Below are 22,955 nucleotides of genomic sequence, written 5' to 3'. Positions count from 1 at the left end.
CATAGCCAAAGCCTGGGGGAGGTGGGAGAGGTCCTCAGAAACAATGTAATTCTATATATATTTATTATGTACCTACTATGTGCAAGAGACTGTACTAGGTAGGAGAAGGGAAGATGGAAAGACAAAATGGAAAAAAATCTTTGTCCTCAGGATATTATACTGGGGTTACAGCATTTACACAGATTAATAATAATTTGAGGAAGGAGAAAGCACTAACTGGAGGATGGAGATGAGGGTAAAAGTAGGTGCTTATGATAGCTCTCATATTTTCCTTTTTGGCAGCATAATCTTTATATTCTTCTAACCCAATCCGAAGACTTCCAATTTTAAAGAAATGATGGCAAGACTTATTTTAGGAAGGATATTGAAAAGTAGAGTGCCTTGGATTCAGAAAGACCTGGATTCAGTTCCTGTCCTTGATTCATATTGGTTTCGTGATCCTAAGAAAGTTGCCTTAATCTCTGATTGCCCCTGCTGCCACACACACACACAACACACACACACACACACACACACACGCACACACACACGCACACACACGCAGACACATTCATGGTAGACCAAGTACAAATTCAAAGGAGTTGATGATTTGCATTGGCAGAAAATATTTTACATACTGGAAGTTCTCTATACTAATGAAATCAAAGATTCATGTGTAAACAACAGCAACAAAAACCAAACCAGAGAAGGGGTCTAGAGAGCTTACCTCGGAGTCAAGAAAACCTGATTTCAAATTCCTACCCCAAATCTGAGCTAAGTGATTGAGGGCTGGGTACTTAAAATATCAGTGCACCCAAGCAATTTCTTATCTAAGTTATAGACTAGCTTCCCCCACAATGGATGAAACTAAGGGTCCATAACCCCTTCCCTCTCCAACCTCAAATGACAATCTAGATGAAGAACAGGTACTTTTACTATTAGGGCTGTAGAAATTTACGAGGGAAGAGAAGGGCTATGGGGACCAGTTGGCAGGATTGTGAATGTGTAACCTAAAGAAAAGAGGACTTACAGAGGACGAAAAAAGCTTTTTTCAAATATTTGATGGATTGTCACATGGAAAAGGATGTCAACTTATTTAGAAAGAACTTTCTAACAATCACATTCCTGGTAACTTTAATTAAGTGCAAGCAGCAGTAAGGATTGGGAGAGTAGTCTGCTGAAACACTAGGTCAATTGAATAAACATTTATTAAGCACTCATAGGTAGGGGAAGGAGAGTAAGAGAAATTCAAATTCAAAATGAAAATCAACTTTTATATAATATAGAGTTTATATATTTATGTAATATATAATACATAATCAGCAAATCATAATAGGGGCTGCAACATTTATGAAGATTAGTTAAAAACATAAGAATTTGAAGAACTAGATAGGGAAAAGGAGAGCTGGATTACTATTCCCATCAACAAAGGGAAAAGCTGCTTCCTTAATTCATCCAACAATCATTTTTAAGCATCTACTTAGGATCCAAGCGTTGCAATAGTAATATTTACGTGACATTCAATAGCACAATAAATATTAAACGAAGTTAATTTAATTTTAACAATTAAATAAATAGTGGCAAGGTGAAAAAAAGAAAGAAAAACGCTCTGCCCTCAAAACTCTTATATGGGGGAGGGGCACTGCGGGGCAGGGGTGGAGAAACTTGTACAAAGTTAAGTAAAAAGTTAAGTAAAAATAAAATAACCACAAATTAATGGCAAGGGGGCGTGTATCCATGGACGACCCTCAGGCAGGGATGCCTGGTAACAGGTTGAACTTGATGACCTCTAAGGTCTCTTCCAACTCGGAGATGCCATGATTAGGGAATCCCCGAGATGATCTCTTGGGCTAGAGATGACACGTATAGGAGGGACAGAACTACCCTCTCCCACCCTCACCTCCCGAGATCAGAAGACAGAACTCGGCATTTAAAGGGAAAGGAAAACAAATCCAAGTTCTCCGACTTTAACCTTTGCTATTTCTCCTGGTCTGAAAACTGGGGGGAGGGGCGGGGAGGGTGAAGGGAGGGTGGGAGGAGATGGACGTGTCTCCTAACCTGGACTTAGCCTTGGGTGAGAAGGGGGGTGGGGGGGGGAGGAGTTCTCCATTACCCAGGATGGTTTTCATTCTGTCCAGTTCAGACTGCGGTGTGTTGTTTGTGCAGGTGTATACAAACACTGGCCCTATGGATTTTTCCAGGTCGTGTCAAATGCGGTGAGTTTCCGTGAAGGACTGAAGAGAGGCAGGTTGAAAACGCTACTGAATAAGGGATTCAGAAAGGTGAGGTTGGGGGGGGGGAGTTGGGGGGGGCAATCCCGAGCTTCCCCCCTCCCCCTTTTATCCTCTCTGGTCAGAGGGCTGTACATGACTCGCGCTAGGACCCAGGGGCCAGAGAGCCTCAGTCGTCCTGTAGGTTCATTCAATCTCTCATACACACACATACACTCACACACACGCACACCCGCGCGCGCACACACACGCACACATACACACACGCACGCAGACATACACAACTGCAACCAGGAGAGGTTCGGAAAGTCTGCGAGAGACTCTTTGCGGCCGCATTTTCTTCTCCTCACATCCTGTCCTGCACTTGGCAGCAACAAGCCTCCTCCCAGAGCGTCCGAAGCCGGAGCCCGGAGATCCCCCCCCTCCCCACCATGGGCAAACGCGGCAGGCCGAGGAAAGAGGCGAGATGCGGGGAGGAGGATGGGCCGGCCGCCGCTTCGGAGCCCCAGGCTCAGCCTCCACCCCAGCCCCAGCCCGGGGCGCCCGTGGCAGCCCAACTCAGGTGCCCCTTCAGTGACATCTTCAACACCAGCGAGAACTCGGTGGAAAAACACATCAACACTTTCCTGCAGAATGTGCAGATCCTGCTCGAGGCCGCCAGCTACTTGGAGCAGATAGAAAAGGAGAACAAAAGTAAGTTTGCGGCTTCGGGGGGCAGCTCTTCGCCCTCCTCCATCCGCGCCTGGCCCCTTGAACCAGTCGCTGCCCGTCGCCGCCCCCCCCCCCCTCCAGCTCCCAGCCGCGAGCCACTGACACCAGAGGAAGGGACAGGCACTCCGGGCTTCCCGAGATGTAACAAAGAGAGGGGGAGAGACAGCGAGGCTGTGCGTCTCTGTGGGTCTGTCTGCTGGGGTTTGGAGAGGGGCCGGGGAGAAAACTGCAAAGTGGGGCTCGGCGGACACCGGGGCAGTGAGCCGGCTGTCCCCGAGGGCGTTTTGAGTCCCCTTTTTTTCCCAGAGTCTCCTTGGCCGGCCGGACCGGTGTTTGTTTTGCCATCGCCTGGATCTGGGTGGGGTGGCTCTATTAGCAGGCTAAAGTTGGAAGCGGAGGGTAGAGAACGGGATTCCAGAACAAAACCCTGTTCTTTCTGCCTTGCTTTCTTTCATTCTCGCCTTCTCGCTCGGTCTCTCTGGCTCTCGCACTCTCTCTCTCTCTCTCTCTCTCTCTCTCTCTCTCTCTCTCTCTCTCTCTCTCTCTCCCCGCTGTTCTCCAGGGATCCACGTCCTGAGACACAATCGGGGGCGGCTGGCTGGCACAAGTGCACCGCGGCGATCAACCTCCCTCCCCATGCCGACCCCCAGCAAAAACAAACAAACAAAAAACCCATGCGGTGTTTAGGTTGAAGAGTCTCCCTTTCTCTTCCCCCTCCAAAAAAAAAAATGGCCTTGCAGTAAGGAAGTTGGCCAAGGGGGACGATGCTAAAAGGAAACTTTATGATCTTGCAGGAAACAATAGTTGCCTAGGGTTTGGGCTGTTTTGATGGAGGTGGCTTCATTTCATTATTTTCCAGGCGACGTCTCGAACTCAGCTGCCCGGGCAGGCAAGGAAGTCAATAGCCTTCCTGATAAATTCGGTCTCCTGCCGATGGTTTGGGAGGTGCTATTTTTTTCCCCTGTGCCGCTCTCGACACCCCCCCCCCTCTCCTCACCACCCCCCCCCCCGTCGGCAGAATAACCATCCCTAACGGGTGCATGCGTTTGCCACAGCTCGGCTCGCAGCAGAGTCATTGACAATAAAAGATGGGAGGGAGGGGGAAGGGGGAAAAGGGAGACTAAGAGAAAACCCTGGCCGTTTCATCTGTCCGAGCAAGCAGGAAGATCCATGCAAGACGTGTACGTACACACACACACACACACACACACATACACACACACAAAGGTCAGATTGCAACGTGTCAGATCTTGCAACCCTCCCCTCACCATTCCCCCAACACACTCACTCCCACTCGCCAAGAACAACAACATCACACATACACACACACACACACACACACACACACACACACACACACACACGCATCGACTTCCAGGGTTAAAGTAATCCTATGAAAGCACCAGAAATCTTTCGAATTCTTTATTCCAATCTCAATTTAGAGGTTGGAGGGGCTCCCCCGCCCCCCCCACACACACACACTCCGAAAAGCTCTTGGTGTTTAAGTTGCAAAGGAGAAAAGCTCTGATGTCCGAGTTCCAGTGTCTCTGATTCTTTATGGTGGGGAGGCAGGGAATGCATTGGCTAGGGTGGTAGTTTCTAAAAAGCTGGAGTGAGAGTATGCGGACGCTGGGGGAGGCAGGAGGGGGTGAAGCGAGGATGGGGGGGGGGTCGTTTTGCGAGTGCACTTTGAGGGATGGCATCCTGGGGGAGGAGTCTCTCCTGCCCGGGCCCCCTACGTCTTCTTTTCTCCAGAGTTGCGTTTTGTGTTGACGGAGCTAATTCTTTCATTTCTTTGGAAGTGTTTACGGAAGGGTCTTTGGAAATGGGTTGAAACCTTTCTTTTTCCTTCTGCCACCCCTAAACTCAACCTCCTTCTCCCTTTCTCTCTCTCTCCCCCTCCTGGGCTTCTTCTCCCTGGGGCCACAGGCCCAGAGGACCCGGGAGGGAGCCCGGCGTCTTCTCGTTTATCCGCTCTGCTCCTCCTTGGCGTGGCCGCGAGTCACGTAGGCAGAAAGCCGAGCGAGCCGGGTTGCCCAGTGGGGTGCGCGGAGGAGGAGGAGGAGGAGGAGGAGGGGAAGGTCTCCTCCCCACCGAGCAGGTCCGCGTGCTCTTGTTTGGGTGGGGAGGTCGCGGAACCCGCCCGAACCAAACCGGCCGGGCCGCTCGGAGTCAGTCGGGCTCCAGCTCCGGAGCGGCCGCCTCTCCTCGGTCAAAGTCAACTTCACGGACCTATCCCGCCCCCCCCCCCCCCGGGCTGGGGTATTTTTAGCCCCCGCTCTCCCTTTTCGCCGCCGCTGCTTTGCTCCACAGGACGTGCCGCAAGCAGCGCCCTGATTTCCGCAGATGTGCTGGGCGCAGAGCGTGAAATAATGTGGCGGGGAGGCATAAAGGCGGCGGGGCTGGGGGCTGGGGGCTGGGGGCTGGGGGCTGGGGCCCGAGGCGCGCGGGCCCTCCCCCACTCCCTCCGCCCCCGGCCGCCCACGCATTGTGGGGGCTGTGGGGGATGACATAATCCCGAGTCCCTGGGCCCTCCCTGCGCGCCGCCCCAGCCGCGTGCCCTTCTGCTTGGTACCCGGGCTCCGTGCCAGCATCCCCTGCAAATATCACCGAATTCTTCCCGACTTTCTCCCCCCCCCCATCCCTTCTCCCCCAGAAAGACGCAAGGCTTTCTGGAAGGGCCTTTCTCCTTCTCCTTCATCTTCTCGTATGCCGCTTTTTCCTCTTGCTCCGCACAATGCCCCACGTCACGTCACCGGAGTAAGCGGCCGAGGAGGGTCGCGGCGCCCCTCTCCATCCTCCGCGAGCCGCGGCGCGCCTTACATTCAAGAGAACCTCTTAAGAGGCGAAAAGTGAGCGGGGAGAAAGGAAATGAGTCGGGGACTCTAGACAGGGTCCCTGGGATCGGGTTTGGAACATTTTTGGAAGGAAAACCGCCGTTGTTTTTCTTTCTTAAGCTTCCTCCCAGGCTCTTGCGTGGTATTTTTTTTTAGGTCACATTACTGCATAGAATGCTGCTGGCTCAGGTGCATAACCTCCCTGCCTGCATTAGCGCCCGCTCCCCCCCTCCATAGTCACTTGATCCCTGTTTCTCCGCCTCTCCCCGCTTCTCCCCTCCCAGCTGGAGACACGTGGTTTCCACATGGAGACAAACTTCTCTCCTCTGACTGGACTTGACCTAGCTGAGGGTTTTGGCCAATTAGCAACTTTGGCCTCTCATGACGTCACGCGTTGCTAGGGCTTAGAGGTCTGTGGGTGGAATCGGGAGCCCAGACCGGGAGTCTCTGGGAACTGTAGTGCTAAAGCTGCCAGACTAGCCTCTTCTTAAAGAGACTCTATACACCGAATATAAGGCTTTTTCTGGAGGACAGCTAAGTTCTATGCAGAACGCCCAGGCAATAGATATCCTACAGTAATATGTCTCTTCTGTATGGCCTGGGACTGAAGTGTCATAAGTTGGAGAGAGAGAGAGAGAAAGTGAGAAAGTGTTTCTGTGTTTGCACAACATCCTGAACTGTCCTAGGAATTCTTCTTGACCATAGCAGAATTAGTCTCTAGTTCAAGAAATTTTGATGGCTTAGCCCAGATGCTATACTGTTTTCTGTTGATGGGCTGAGGGTTTTTGGTTGCTGTCAAATCAAGTCAAAAAATAGTAGCTTACAAAGTGGGAAAGGGCCGGGTGTTTCTATGTAAAATAAGAGTGTTTTTTTTTTTCAAAAGAAGCAGGTGTCAGGTTTCCCCTACACTGCTCACCAAAAAGAGAACCAGTCTTTTTCAAAATCAAAGTTTTCCTCAGTTTGTAATTATCCCTAAAGGAAAATTAATTACTACGACTGAACTAAAATCAAGACTTGTGTAATATGCATGTGATTGAAAATTAAAGGAATGGGGGGAAAAAAAGAAAATTAAAGGAATGTGTGTTATCTCCGTATTTAAAGAACTATCATCTATCTACATCAGCAGTTAAAGGCAGGGAGAGGCAGTGTAGGATTTACACAGAATTCCAAGAGAGAGATTCATGGGATGCTGAGGTGGAAGGAGCCTTAGGGATCACCTTGGGCAACCCCCTCATTTTGTGCAGGATCCTAACCTGCAGTTTAAAAAAGCCTGTCCTGACGAAAACAACAACAGATAAATCAGTGTTGACAGAAACAAAGAGGTTGTTTTGTCTAGTATGGGGGGGAAGGGTGGCCTGGGGATATTATAAGAACTGAGGAGAGAAAAAAACGATCCAAGGAGTACCTGAGAAAGATGATTTAGATGGAAACGAGAGACTTGAGATTGAAAAGTAATAGATCTATCTGTGCCTTAGGAGAAAGGGTTCTTATATTAAACTCACAAACCAGCTTTGAACCTGGGCAGTCCAATTTCAAATCCCTTATGACTAATACTACACAGGAAGATTGAAGGGACATAAATGTCCTTTAAAAACAAAATAAAAAGGAAGCAGAGAAATCTATACTCTTCAGTCTATCCTATATTTCTAATTTTATCACCTATATTCACCAAACTAGTCTACTTACTGTCTCCCAATGTTTTTCCTCATACTTGCCTTCATTTCTGCTATCCACATTCCTCATGACCCAACTCAAGATGATCTGCCTCCTCCAAGAAGTCTTTTCTAACTACTTCAACCCACACAACACTCAGAACTCCAATTGTAGTTTTGAGTTTGTATCATATAGGTTAACATTTATCTTTTTCTCTGATTGCTTCCTTCACCTTTGTGCTTTGTTTCTCCACCTATTCTGGACCCCTTAGGGCAAAAATTGGATAGGTTATCATTCATATTTTAATAAATTTCTGATAACATCTCTCCCAGTGCTGGATCCATTGTAGGTGTTAAGGAATTATATGTTCATCTGTCTAGATTTGAGAGTTAACTCCAGGCAGGAATAGAATTGAACCCCAAGATTCAGAACCCGGAGGACGCTTAGGATAGCAGATTTGTCAGAAGCACTGATCAATTCTGGGGCTCTTCCTCATATTTTTACTTTAGCTGGCTCAGGGGAAAATGAGGTAGAATTATCCCTTAAGTTGAAAGAGATATGAATTTGGATTGAGGTAGAGAGGTCAGGACAAATTTTCTGCATACATCTGGACTGTTGAAATCATAAGAATGATTTCAGAGAAGGGGGAGAAGGGGTCAGGGTGCACTTATCCTAAAACTGAGAATTTTCATGGCAACTGATGTTCAAACAAATTATCTTTCTGCCAGAGATCTCCCCAAACTAATTGCCTTTTCCCGAAAACCTTATGGATTATTTTTTTGTTTGGGTATGGGGATTCTTCTGCAGCGAACCTGCTTTCCCTTCTTCCTTGGTTATGAAGGCACAATTATTTTTCTCAGTTCTAGATTTTGATCTCTACAAGCCTGTCTGATAAATACTGGAGTCAAGTAGAGTGGGTTGGCTCCTGGTCAAAGCAGGATAACTGGCTTTGAAGATGTAATCAGCATTTAAGGCCTCAAAGTACCAGACACAAGGTGCATTATGGAAGAAACACTGGTAAAGGCACTTAGTTTCCAGTGAATGTAAAGAAGACAAGTTCTTTTTTTTCCCTTAGTTTTGAAAGAAAAGGGATATCTATTAAACTGTGTACCGTAGACTTTTCCATCAGAAGTCTATCTTCATAACACCTGCTAATTCTTCAAGAAACACACAGCTTGACAGTGACTCAATGTGAAATATTTAAATAAGTCTGGTGGAACATTGTGACATTGATGGCAACCAAACTACTGCTCAGCCACCTCTGGTAGGCAAGGAGTAACTCGGTCTAAAGGGAAGCAGGTTGATTTATTTTAGCAGGACATGTTTAGAAGTTGTGTCTCTGGTTGCTTGAGATCTCTGGATCAGAATCTGAGGCCACCTGCGGAGAGGATTCCTGAATTTTCCCCAGAAGGATATGTCACTGGATCAGAAGGGTCTATCCCCTTGGAATTATGGAACTTTAGGACAGGATGGGCTCACCAGTCCAATTCTGATGGTATTCCAGATGGAGAAACTGAGAGAATTATTAAGCATAAACAATGAATGAGGTGCTTACTGAATTAATGAATCTGTCAAAAGTGAACAGTTGCCTTTTTTAAAGCATCTGACCCGCAGAAATGAATCTGCGATGTGAATTTTCATCTCCATTGTGGTATTCTCTGCTGCAGATCCATTCTTCTCTTCTACTTCCCTCCTACCCTATCTCCTACCAACACTTTTTAAAAATATAGTTAGATAAATATTGTTTTAAACTGAGTTTCTAGAGCAATATTACATGTTTGGCCTGGCCTGATCTTTACTAAGATACCATCTCTAAGTCTGAGGGGACACACCTGGGACCCTGACAACTTTGGTTTCCAAATAACCCTCTTTCTGAGAGGTGAATCATAGGTTAGTGGTTTTGGAGTTAAAAGAAATGAGAATTTTCTTTGAATAATGCAGAAAGCTGTTTCCAGAAGGAAGAAATGGAATAAGGCTTGTCTTAGCCTGAACCTCTGAACCTTTTACCTCCCTTACCCATTTAAAGAGACATATAGGATCACAGAATTTACTGTTGGAAAGAAGTTTTAAGGATCACCTTCTCCAACTACTTCTTTTCTTGGATGAGAAAACTAAGGTCCAGAGAGGTTAAGTGATTTGCCCATGGCCACAAAGCCAGTCATAAAGCAAAGCTAGAACTAAAACCCAGATGTCCTTATAGTTCAGGGTTCTTTCTACTGCTCTTTGGGAATTTTTACCATGAAATCAGATGTTAAATAAAGAGCTATGAGAAAGACAGAACTCTGGGAGCTGAATCCTGGGAGAAAGGATAGTCATACTTTATAGCTCTCAGTACCTTGCTGGAAGAGCTGACCGATAACCAAATGATTGATTCTCAAACCTTAGTCTCAGACACAGCACACTTATTTCAAAGACTATCATAAACTTCTCATTGTGTTTCCAAAACAAAATTAGTTTTAATTCTATGTAATTTTTTAAAAATGTGTTTTAAAATTTATTAGGGTCCAGATTGGAATAGAATAGAAATCATAATATGGCAGCATAGAAATCAGAATGAAGTACCATACTCATTGGTGCCCAGTTTCCCAGGAACTCATAGAGATATAGAATGTGTGTGTGTGTGTGTATGTGTGTGTGTGTGTGTATATATATATATATATATATGTATATATATATATATATATAAAACATTAAAGGGACATTAAAGATCTTATTTGTCTCCCTCATTTTAGAGAGAAGGAAACTGAGATTCAGAAAGAGGAAGGTACCCAACTCACAGAAAAGAGTGTCCAAGTAAGAACTAGAACCCAGGACTCCTAATTCTACCACATTCTACCTAATTCTACCTAAGTCTACCAACTCATCCACCCCTTAACATTTGAATGAAAGCACCTCACTAACATTTAGGTCTAGCTCTAAACAATCTGAAATTTTGCAAATGGATGATGGTTCCTGGGTGCAGACCAACACCTGTTGCTTGGCTTCTTCGCTAAGATTTAATGGAAACGATTGTCTCTGAAATGACTGTCCTTAATTCAGCCTGGGCGAGAGATCTTAAGGCCTAGGACAGCTGTCCTTATCCCTCTGGCTGAAAATACTGTCCACTTGCCACAACTTTGGACTTGAGAATCCAATTTTGCTTCCTGCTCCATTGGACTGGTTGGTTAATTGAGCCAAGACTTTTAAATACAGGTAGACTTTGCTCTTCATAATAAATGTGTTCTTTGCAGGGGATAGTGGTAGGAAGTGAGGAAGGTGGTGTTTATATAAATCATCTTAGATTTGTAGCTTCATCAGAAGTAAAACTGGAAATAATTTTGCAATTGCCCTAATTTGCCCTAATCTATAGTAATAGAAAGAAGAATAGACTAGAAGTTAGGAGACAAGTTTCTTGCCAGCAGCTAGCTGTATAAACAAATTGTTTTCTTTCTTTGGAGCATATCTTCTTCAATAAAAATATAAAGAAATAGAAAGCTAGTGAAAAGTGGCACACAATTCAACAGTTAAATCTGAAGAAACTTTGGTCCAGGAAAGTGACAAAGATTTTGCAATGTCCTTCTCACCTCTGAAATGTGAGTTTTCTAGGAGATATTCCTTTTCCCATTTGCATGTGAATCTGTAGGAGGTTGTAAAAATTTGAGTATGGATGGACTAAGAATGATTCCATTGTTTGATTTTTCCCATTTATTATATTGCTATTTCAATTAAATCTTTGCCATTTAAAAAAAAAGAAAAGAAAAACAGAATCATACCCAAAAATCAGTGGATTAAACCAGACAACCTCTAAGGGCCTTTTAAGTTTTAACATGCTATGAATTCTAAGGAGAGCTCACTTCCAGCAGAGGCTATTTGGTTATCTGTTAGTTTTTTTTTTTTTAAAGTAGGGCCCACTTTTGGGTGAGACACTCTGCATATAATTTCACCTTGACTTCTAACCATTATCAATAGCATAAAAACCACACCTTCTTTCAAGAAAGGTGTTTCCTCTTTTTTTTTAATTATATAATTTGTGTACAACTGGGGGCTGTTCACCCAGCTCCCCTTTTTAATCTTTCACAGCAGGTAAACTGGCAGTAAGCCATCTCTATTTTCTCTGTTACTCATTTTGTGACTTCTTGTGGCACTCTTTTCACAATGTGCCCACCTTACCATTCCATCTTTAAACCTCTTGGTAGGCAGGCCCTGATAGCCAAGTCTAGCACATGTTTAGGAAAAACAAACATGTTTTAGTGAGTAGCATTCTAATGGGAATATAAATGATAAGCCAAAAAATGCTGTTGTAAAAAAGTAAATTATTATTTTCAAGAAGTCATAATTTAATATTCATTCAAAAAGTATTTTATGAACCCTTTCAATGGGCCAGAGCCAATGCTAGGTGCTATGGAAGACACAAAGGAGTACAAGATTAGTCCCTGCCTACTATGAGGACATAAATAGCTACTACAAGATGAAATTAGTATGTTCATAAAAGAGGTAGAAACAAAGGGTTATGGGAGTGCAGAGAAAAGAGAGATCAATTCCTACAGGAGGGATTAGGAAAGTGATATTTCTTCTGGGCCAATGAGGGTATATAGAAATTGGACAAGCAGAACTTGTATTATTTGAACCTCAGGTTTTTGTTTTTTGACTCTTTTGTCTTAGTATAAATACTTTACTGTCTTGATTTATGTTCTTTGTAGGCAGATCTGTAAATAAGGACTGACATTTAGCAGCTCTGCTTTCCTGGGCATAAGGAGAAGGTACAGTCATTGTTCTAGGCTATATAAGGCCTCATCATTGCTCTTTGAGATCCCTAAACCCTTCCTCTATCCCAAGCCAAACCAAACTGCTTCCTTTATATCCTTAATCTTGTGAAACTCAGAGTGTTCTCTATAAAATAAAAACTCACAATACAGTAGAAAAATCCCTGCACTTAGATTCCAGAGACCTGGGTTTTTGTGGCTCAGGTCTGACATTTGTTAATTATGTGAATGACCAAGTCTTTCAACTTCTCTGGGCCCCATGGTTGGTCCCTGGATAGGGATTCTGGCTTGGAGTCAGGAAGACAAGGGTTCCAATTCCACCTAAAATACTTACTAGCCATGTGCCCTTGAATTGCTTCTGAGCTTGCTTCCCCATCTGTAAAATAACTCCTGATAACCTCTAAGGTACCTTCTAGTTCTAAATCTATGTTCTTATATTCAACTGTAAAATGCTTGCATGATCACTTCCAAAAGTTGTTGTGAGGATGTCTCTAGACCAGAGGTATAAAACTCTACTCACAGGCTGCAAGCCATTAGCAAAACTCTTGGCTGGAGCCTGAACCAGATTAAAATATAATTGAGAAAATTTTTACAAAGTAAATAAAAATAGATAATGTTAATTTGTGATTTTCTGAGTCAGTGTGCAGCATGCAGGGATTTATTTCTATTTTAATTTGTCACTCTTGGGGGCAGCTAGGTGGTGCAGTGGATAGAGCACTGGCCTTGGAGTCAGGAGTACCTGGGTTCAAATCCTGCCTCAGACACTTAATAATTACCTAGTCATGTGGCCTTGGGCAAACCACTTAACCCCATTGCCTTGCAAAATCTAAAAAAAAAAAAATTGTCACTCTTGCCCCAGACATCTTGTAATGAATATATTAAATTTAGCTTTAAAACACTACACAAATATAGTCTTTTTTAAAAAACTGTCCTTGTTAGTCACTTTCTTTTCTCATTCCTCTTTTGTCCCTCTCACAAGTTAAAATTGAGTTCCACACTTCTCCTAACAAGTCTTTCCTGCTATCCATTTCCAGAGGGAGAAATCAGATCCCTGAGAGATAGCTGAGGAAGTAGAGATTCAGCAGGAAAGTCAGAAACTGAATCTAGAATTGTAAAGTCCCCAGTGAGGCCCCAGTTAGGTAGGGTGTGTCCCCCCTTGGCCAGGCCATATTGGTCTTGGCATATGTTCCAACCTGTTTTCTTACTAGTCATCCTTTGGCAGAGGACAGCCAAAACCTGTTGTGTGCTTCTTGAGGCATTGAAATTGAGGACAGAGTGGTCTCTTCCCTTTGAGGGAGAAGTCACCTCCATGCTGCTTTGCATGGATGGGACCTTCCCTGCCCAACATCTTCTGGTAAACTCATCCAACCAGTACAGCCTTTATGGGACACCTCATGGGGTGGATTGTGTCTGGCTTCCTGATGGACAGTTTTGCCAGTCCTTTGGCTTGAGCCAGTAGCTCACGCAGAAGAACCAGGAGTGGGGTGTTGGAGCCAAGCATGCAAGGCAGCTACAGTGTGGGGGTAGGAAGGAAGGGCACAAATGGGTTGGAAAGCTCCCTGGTGCTGCCTTTGCTTCTGGAGTCAGACAGAGTATTTACACTGCAGGGAGCAATCCACATTCCTGTTGTTCATTCTTTAATCTTAACACCAGCTCCTCGAATTCTCTCACTATCACTGGGCAAAGGAAGGGATGGCTTGGGAGCAACAGAAGGACCTGTGTGGGAGCCAGACTCAGTGAGCCCATGGCGGTCTTGGAATTCCTCAAGTGCTTTTTTCCCTTGGTGGCCTCCCTGAGACTTGCCCAGACACTCCTCCTCTAGGGAAGGCTTTAGGAGGACTGGTCTCACGTGCACCCATATCATTAAATCTAGTGTTCTTGTATTCCAGTTGGTCAAACAGCTGGGGTCTTTCGAACATCTAAAGATTGAAGGAGAAGCGGTGTCACCAGGGTCGACAAAAGTTTGGCTTTGGATACTGGGGGATCTGAAGTTCTCCCTCCCTTTTCAGACTTGGCAGTAGGGATTAGTAAGAGGGTAGGAGAGAGATCTGAATTTAAGGGAATCTCACTTTTGAAAGCCTTTTTACCGTGGCTTCTGAACATGTTGCTAATGGAGCTATGAGCATTTTATTGGAGACCTGCTGTAATCAGGAGGTTTAGGTAACTTGGAAGGAATGAACTGTTCGTTTGGACCCCCTACAAGGAGGAAAAGAGATAGAGAAAGAATGACTGGAGTAGGAATAAGAAATAGATTTGGATATAGTTCTCAACCCTCTGCCTCTCTGAAGAGAAATCAGAATTTCACTTGTCCTTATAATGATGATGATGATAACTTACATTTATATAGCATTTTAAGGCTTGCAAATTGCTTTATATATTTTATTTTAACATCTCATTTTAGACTTGGCTTATAGCATAATCACATCAGCTATTAACTGTTATAATTTTTTAAAATGTAATATTATTTACTGTCTATCCTTTCTTCTCTTTCACTCATTCAAATTCCCACAGATCTTTCCGTTCTTCAATTATTACTCCCTACTTTCTGGCTTCTAATGTCTCTCTCTCTCTCTGTTCCTCCTTAACTTCCTTCAACTCTCAGCTAAAGTCTAACCTTGAGAAAGAAACTTTTCCTTTCACTTTGCCCTTAACCCCCCACCCCATTCCACAAAGGGAGGGACTGGTTTGTTTTGTTTTGTTTTGTTTTGTTTTGTTTTGTTTTGTTTGCCTTTCTTTGTATTCTCAGAGTTTAACACAGTACCTAAAGCTTAGGAAGTTTTTGTAGATTAATTAATTCTCTCCACAACTCTGAGATAAGAGTCAGTCAACTAACATTTATTTAAAATTTTCTCTGTGCTTAGTACTGTGCTAAAGCTTGGAGATATAAAGAAAGGGAAAACAACCCTTTGCTCCTGGAGCTCATAGTCTAACAAGGGAAATAGCAGGTAAATAACTAGCTATCCACAAGTTTCATAATATCCTTATATGGATTGGCAGGTGACTAATTTGAAAAGGGAAATCACTAACAGCTGGGGAGGGTCTTTTGGAGCAGAGACTGGAATTTAGTCTTGCAAAAAAGCCAGGTAAAGTAAGAGTGGGCAGAGTTGTCCAAATATGTCACACAACCAATGTAAAGGCAAGAGGAAATCCAAGTAGGTCAGAGGAGCTGGGCCAAGCAGGGAAATAAAGTATGAGAAGACTTAGATGCTAGGAAGGGGCCAGCTATGTTGTAAATGCCAGAGAAAGGACTTTATATTTGATCCTAAATGTAACAGCCTCTGAAGTTTATTGAGTAGTAGCATATCATAATTAGACCTATACTTTAGGAATAAATCACTCTGGCAGCTTAATGCATGTTGGATTGGGATGTAGAGAGACTTGAGGCAGGGATACCAATTTGAAGGTTATTATAAATAGTCCAGAGGAGAAGTGATGAGAGTCCTGAATTAGGGTGGTGATTATGTGCTTAGAGGTGGTATTATTCCCCGCTTGATGCAGGTGAGGAAACAGAGGCTCAGGGAATTTATGTGACTCATCTCAGGTGGAATTTGAACCCACATCTCTCTAGACTCCAGGTCTTGTGCTCTTTTCACTAAACCACACTGCTTGTATAGAAAAATAACACAGAATAATGTGGAAATCTTGGTAGATTATTTTGCATATGACAACAGCTTCACCCGAGAGACTCTAAAATTTAACTTTCATTTATTAAAACCTACTACATGCAAAACTTAAAGCTAAGTGTTGAGGGAGATACAGAAGTTGTTAGGACCTGGTTCTTGCCCTCCTGGATCGTACTAGAGGAGCTTAGAATCTAGTGAAATAGATAGAGCCAAGTGTTGTAGAAGCCTCCAGCTCTGGAGATCATCTAGTTTAAAGGTGTTATATTATCTGTTTTACAGATAAAATAATTTTTGTCCTTCATTTTCAAAGAAGACCACAACATCAGGGAGGTGATGCCATGATGTGAATTGGATTTTAGTGAGGGGAAGGCTGTGCTAAATCGCCAACCTCACTTTCTTCTCCAGAGCCATCTGGGTCCAGTGGCCAGATATGAGTCAGGACAACTAGATGTAAGACAATCAGGATTAAGTGACTTGCCCAAGGCCATGTAGCTCGCAAGTGTCAAATGTCTGAGGTCTCCAATTCCCATCCTCCTGAATCCAAGGCCAGTGCTCTAACCACTTTTGCTATCTAGTTGCCCTTGATTTACAGATAAGACATGTAAGACCCTCAACATAAAAAGAAAAGGCTAGTATCATATAGTTTGAGAGCTGGTATGGTATTCAGATATCACAATCTAAAGTCCTCATTTTATAGATAAACTAAATATGACCCAGAGTAGTGGGTTGACTTATTCACAGGGACATATTCTCTCACTGGTGGAATCTGGTCTCTTGGTTCCTCTTAGAATATTCTCTTTACTATACCAATCAATCAATTATCACTCATTAAGTGCCAATTGTGTGTGTGGGGGTGTACAAAGAATGGCAAAAGGTAATGCTTTCCCTCAAGCAGCTAAAATCTAATGGAAGAATCAGCATACAAGCAAAGCAAACTACAAATAGGATAAATAGGAATAGGCCTGGTGCCTCTGAGAGGCTTTGGTCAGTTTCCGTGGATCGAAGTTGGTGGTAAAGAGGAGAAAAAGCAACTTGATTCTTGGCCCAAGCAGATGCAACAGTGTACATAAGCATTTTGCCCAGAATGGAGGAGTTTCCTTCCCAGCCTAGAAGGCCTATAGTGGTCTTCATTGGAAGAGGCATTTGAGGAAGTTGGTTAAGAACTCCTTTTTCTAAGGAAGAATGAAATAGTTACTAACTTGTGGGTTGATTTGAGAATATATAGCTTTTTCTATCTGAATAATTATAAATCAAGCTTTCCCTCAATCCCAGATGAAAAAGACTACAAAGCATTTTTTAAATTAAATGGCAAAAGTGAATTATAAAAGCAGAATACTAAAAGGTAATCAGTCAACAAGCATTTATTTAAAACTTGCTCTGGACTTAGTACTTGGGGATATAAAGAAAGGGAAAAAGTATGTGCTTAAGAAGCTTATATTCTAATGAAGAAATCAGCAGGCAAGCAAATAGGTTATCTACAAATTATAGACAGAGAAGATGAAGGACAATGTTGGAGAAAGTGCTCTGGATTCTAATCCCTACTCTGCCATGACCTTGAATTGATCACTGCCTCTATCTAGAGCTGTTTCCTCATGTATAAAATGAAAAGTGGCTGATCTAGATAACCTCTAAGGTCTTATGAAAATCTATTAAATACTATTTGTGGAACATTGACCTTGGCACAGAAGAGCAGAATTCTACCAGACACCTAAAACCAGATGAAAAATAATATCCCATGCGTATGTTATGAAGACCTAGCAAGTCTCTTAGATGTGCATATTAATTGATTTCTGCAATGCAGCTTCCTCTTGGATTCAACTTGTTCAGAATAAGAACATATCAGTGAGATTAACAAATTCATTATTATCACTGAAAATCGACTGCTGTGTAAGGACCATTTAATAAAATGTGTGGGGTTTTTTAAAAACCCTTTTCTAAAGAAGAAGACAGAGACCAGAATAGGAGTCAAGTGCAGCTGTAGGAACCCCTGCCAAGCAGCCTGTTCTCACCATCAGAAAACTGAAGTAAAAAAACTCCTATTTTCTGTGATCTCAGATAATCAACCTCCATTCCCCTCCCTCTCCCCAGAATCCAATGGCCCTTCTTTCCCCTTTCCCTCTCTCCAGTGTGCTGGGCACCTGATTTGTTTTAGTGTGTTCCCCTGTCCTGGATTGGAGCTGTCAGCCAGCATGGGTGAATGGGATCTGGCAGACTACTTCTCTGGCAGATCATTACGTCATTCTTTTTAGACCCAAATTTATCTCTATGCACACAGACCGCTGCACTCCAACTGCAGGCTGGCTTTGAAAGAGCTCACATGAGGAGTTAGGGATGTCTGATTCATGGACTTTTTCAGCTGCCCTGAGCTTTTTGGGCACGGGGGAACAGTGGAGGATGGGGTGGAAAGGATGCCTGTGTGTACTTGGATGTGAAGGTAGGTTTACTAGGAAGTGAAAAATAAGGCAGAACATTATTATTGTTATGTTCCTCATTCTGGGACTTTGATCTTTCTTCCAAAGCCCCATACTATTTCTATCCTTAATTAAGTCTGTCATTGATTAATTCAATGCACCTGTGGAGAACTGTTCTCTACACTAACCACTTTTTGGACAAATCACTTGAGAAAGTCATCTAATCTGCCTATAATGCCTCTTCTGGTTCTGTCCATGAAATAAGACATACTATTTATTGATACTGAATAGTTGATACCTATTATTGGTAATCTGCACCTTGGAAACTGAAAAGAGTCTTTACCCCTGAAACAAGGCTTTTCATATTTCCATATAAAACTGACATTTAGGGCTTTTTGGATCACTCAGGTTCGTACCAACATGGAACTTTCCATCTTCAAATGAGACACTTGTACAGAGAGTTCTCCAAGAAGCAATGTCATGAAGGGATAAGGCTGAGAGCAAGGAAGCCTGGGAGCTTCTTAATTGTAGGAGGACACCCCACTTGTCCTTAGTTTTCCTATCTGCAGTATGGATTGTATAATATTCCCTGCTCCATCATAAAAACAGCAGAAGTGCCACATGTGAACCTTCCTAGGGTCTCTTCCTACTAAGATTCTCTTCTATCTGGGGCACTTGGGATCGAGGACAGGTAATTGAGGTAGTTGCACCAGGCCCTGTACTCTGAGGGTGGCTAGGCAATGACTCAAGTAGGGCAACCACATATGGAGAGGGTGGCTTTCCCTGGTACTAATTATCAGAGGCTCATCATGGACATATAATCAACCTACAAGCTTTCCAAGCCCCTCTGTGTTGCCAAATACTTCTTAAATTAAGAGCCTACTGTAGAGTGTAGAGTGACTTACTGTTAAACAGCTGGATATGAAAAGATAGTTAAGCTGAGGTCCCTGCCCAGAGGGAACTCAGGGTCTAATGTGAGGAGATAACACACACACACACACACACACACACACACATAAATATGTTTGACACTTTGATACTCTGCCATAAATGTAATACAAAGCTGCCCTTTAGAGACTTCTTTTCTCTTTCAAGGCTATCCTCACCCATATAAAACTGTTTTCCCCAGTGAATACACAGTGTAATTTGCCCCACCCATATTGCTGGAAGTGTGGCCCTAAAGGGAACCAAGATTATCCTTTTTGTATACTCTCAAGGGCCAGGGACATTGCCCTGAACATCCCAGTTTCCCAGATAACCCAACTGAATTTATTCATATTTATAACCCCATACACTTTTCTGGCCATCATTACTTCCTACTGTGGAAAGTAGTATTTTCCTTCCTTTGTCCTCAAACTGTGTATCCTAAGTTCCTGGGGCTAGTTCTTAGAGGAAGCAAAGCAATTTGGGATCTGTGGAGTAAAGGTGTTTTGTAAATAGATGAGATTAAATTGCATCCTAATAGTTTCTCACTCCAAATAGCTGACTTCTGCAAACCAGCTTTTTTTTTTTCCCTTGGAAGTAAGCAGTACAGTATTTCTTTTAGGTAATTCTGTCCCATACCGACCTCCCTCTGGCTTCCTTCTTGATTATGGTTGTTACTGACACATGATGGGAAAACTCAGATCAGAGAGTATGAGCTACCAGCTGAGAAAGCAAAACCTTTCAAGGTCTTTTTTTGTCTTTTTTTTTTTTTTAAAGAAAAAGGGTCTTCTGTGGTTTATGAACACATCTGTATTTTAGGGACCATATTTTTAGTTCTTAAATGTTGTGCCAAGTATAATATTTAAAAGCATTGGCAAAAGTTTTCAACCCTATGAACTCACTGGAGATTACTTACACTGTATACTCATTGTGTGGTATATATAGTAGAAAAAGCATTAGCACTGGAATTGAGAAGTATGAGTTCTGGTCCCAGCTCTGCCCTTAGTTCATTGTTCTACCAAAACAAGTCACTGCCTCTCTATTGAACCTCAGTTTCCTCATGTACAAGGAGTTCCTTCAGAAGCTAATATTTAGGACATTCTGGAACTTAGGGGAGAGGAAATAACTCCCTTAAAAAAGTGTCATTTTTTTTTTTTTGGTATCTCCTAGAATCTACAGCCCTGATCCTTCAGCCCCTTTTCCTCTCCCCTCTCTCACTTTAAGCAGCTGTTTATGCCATGACTAAAGGTAGTTGGTTGTAGAGGCTGGAAGATACTTTTTAATATGGTCGTCTCAATACTTTCCAAGAGGTGATTGGTCTCAAATGTGCTTGCATTTGAAAGATTGGATACTAACTGGTCACCACGTTGTTAGACAATCTGGACATTTTGGATCCTGGAAATCATTTAAAAATGGGATTTGAAACCACCAATCTGAGATAGTTTGGGTAGAGAAGCCTGCTCAAAACCAAAAGTTCTTGAAGCTCCTCTAACTTCTGGATTACTAATTTTTTTATTTTTGGGGGGGGTGTTAGTTTTGTGAAGTGTTTTTGGCTTTCAAAAGACATTTTAATCTCTTTGCTCAGGTTTATCACAGCAATTTTGTGTAGATACATCTATTTTATGAATGATGAAACTTGAGTAACATCATTATTGTAGCATATCACATCATTAATTAGCAGCAAAACAGTGAAACATAAATTTTTTTCTGATGTACCAATGCCATTTCACCCCTTCTGTAGGGTCAGACTACTCCTATGAACCTTGAAGGGTATGAAAAAATACCTTGGTCTCCCACCTTTGGTCACTGAACTCATTGCTTAAGGAACCCACACTTTTTTCCTAAATTTACCAAAGAGCAACAGGATTTGCTGTTGTCATAGGATAAGTATTTTGTAAATACTATTTTAGTTCTTTGGTGAATCAAATTATCAATGTGGGTACTCCTTTCATTGATAGAGATTAAAACCTATCCATGTATTCTTATCTTGTCCTTATAACTGTAAATTTTCCATAGGGGACACATCGAATGTGTCAAGAGCCTTCCACTAGCTCTCTTAACACCAAATGGATAATTTTGGAGCGTGAGTTCTTATCACATGGCAGCCCATATTCTTTTTTAGTTGTGTATCTGATGACTTCCTTCATGTGACTTCTCTTGGGTAGTTCTTCAGCGGTAATACAGTTTATAAAATCTTCTATTTGACATTCATAATCCACCCTCCACTCACCCTCCCTCCCCATCTTTCCACTCTTCTTATAATTTATATCCACCACATATGCTGTCTTCTAGTGATACTGGCTTCCTTGCTCCTCCTTGAAAAAGACCTTTTCTCTCTAGACTCAGAGCATTTTCCCTGGCTGTTCCCATGCCCAAAATACTCCCCCTCCTCATTTCCTGCCTCCTGGCTTTCTTCATGGCCCAGTTAAAATCCCCCACCTCTAAGCAAACTCATCACAGCCTCTCAATTCTAATTCCTTCCCTCTGTTGATTATTTCCAATTTGGCCTATAGATAGCCTATTTGCACATAGTTATTTGCATAGTCTTCCCTATTAGATTGTGAGTTCCTTTAGAATAGTCACTGTTTTACTCTTCTTTTTAGTCCCATGATTAGCAAAATGCCTGACTCAGTGGGTGCTCATTAACTGACCAATCACACCTATCACTGTCTTTTGTGTGAGCCTTAATCTCAGTTCTTTCAGATGTTGCTGTGTTTTATGACTCCTGGGCATATAAGATCATCAAAAGAATATTGTCGTTTAAAATATTTATTTTAGGAAAGATTTGGGAGTTACTAAAAATGCTGAATTTCCCAAGAGCAATATAACTCCTCCTGCTCAGTTTGGACACAACTCATTGTCCAGATAAATTTTATGTTCAGGATATATGGGATCATATTTGTTCTTTGTAATTCTGCAATTTTCTATTGTTTTATGCTTTTATGTCCCCCCCCCATATACATTGTTGTGACTTTGTATATAGTTTTCTTGGCTGTACTTACTTTAGTCTGCATTAGTTCATGTAACTCTTCTTATGCTTCTCTGCATTAATCATACTTCTCATTTCTTACATCAATGTAAAATTCCATTATATTCATGTACCAAAATTTGGCCATTCCCCAGTCAATGGGCATCTACTTTGACATCATATTTATGAACTGGTAGAACAGCATGACTAGTTGTCCATCTGACTGCATATCATATTTTAAAAAATAAGCATTCTTCTTCTACTTGGTCATTTCAATGCTACATTAGGTCAAAATCTTTTGAATGAATATAGATCTCATTTTGGAAGCTCTGTTCTAGGGCCAGATGGTAATTTCATCTAAAAACAATCTCTTTTGTTTCTAATTGGCCTCTAGAATGAGCATCCTCCTTAACATCGGCAAGTCCCTTTGGCAAGCACATATATCCATTTTTATTCCTGAATATAGTCTTGTAATGAAACTTTTTCTCTTATTACACCTTTGAAGGAATCTTGTATGATTCTGTCATATGAGTAGTAAACATCTTGTTAGAGAAGAGCAATTAAAGCATCATATTACTCTACTAAATGAAATGCTTTTTTTGTTCTCAAAATTGATGGTATCATGTATTGTCTATATTTTTCAGCTCTGTGACTTGAAACTTGTAGTCTACTAAAGAATAATGTTTGAAAAAGCCTGGTCCCTTCCCATTCTTGCATCATAGATTTTTATTGTTGCATATGGAGATCATTTTCATAAAAATTTTGCAGAAGTATAGTAAATGACACCACAAAACCTTTGATAGTTTTAAGAAATATGATCATTATAATGTCCATTTATGATTCCAGAAAACCAGTGATGAAACATACTACCTACCT

General features: G+C 42.4%; 1 protein-coding gene across 3 annotated transcripts in view; it reads left to right on the top strand.

Moving 5' to 3' along the window:
- Window positions 1-2,408: 2,408 nt before the first annotated feature.
- MXI1 (MAX interactor 1, dimerization protein) overlaps window positions 2,409-22,955 on the top strand; it is a 106,054-nt gene continuing 85,507 nt past the window's right edge. The window contains exon 1 of one of the 3 annotated variants that reach the window (XM_074233731.1): window positions 2,409-2,903. In XM_074233731.1, coding sequence (XP_074089832.1) covers window positions 2,642-2,903 — 262 coding nt within the window. In that variant the 5' untranslated portion in view covers window positions 2,409-2,641. Of the gene's footprint in view, window positions 2,904-18,092; window positions 18,211-22,955 lie in introns of those variants that run through there. The other 2 variants (XM_074233734.1, XM_074233732.1) reach the window with 2 other exon arrangements.

Source organism: Macrotis lagotis, chromosome 4 (genome assembly GCF_037893015.1).
Source record: "Macrotis lagotis isolate mMagLag1 chromosome 4, bilby.v1.9.chrom.fasta, whole genome shotgun sequence".
NCBI lineage: Eukaryota > Metazoa > Chordata > Mammalia > Peramelemorphia > Peramelidae > Macrotis > Macrotis lagotis.
This window is presented reverse-complemented; position numbering and strand designations above follow the sequence as displayed.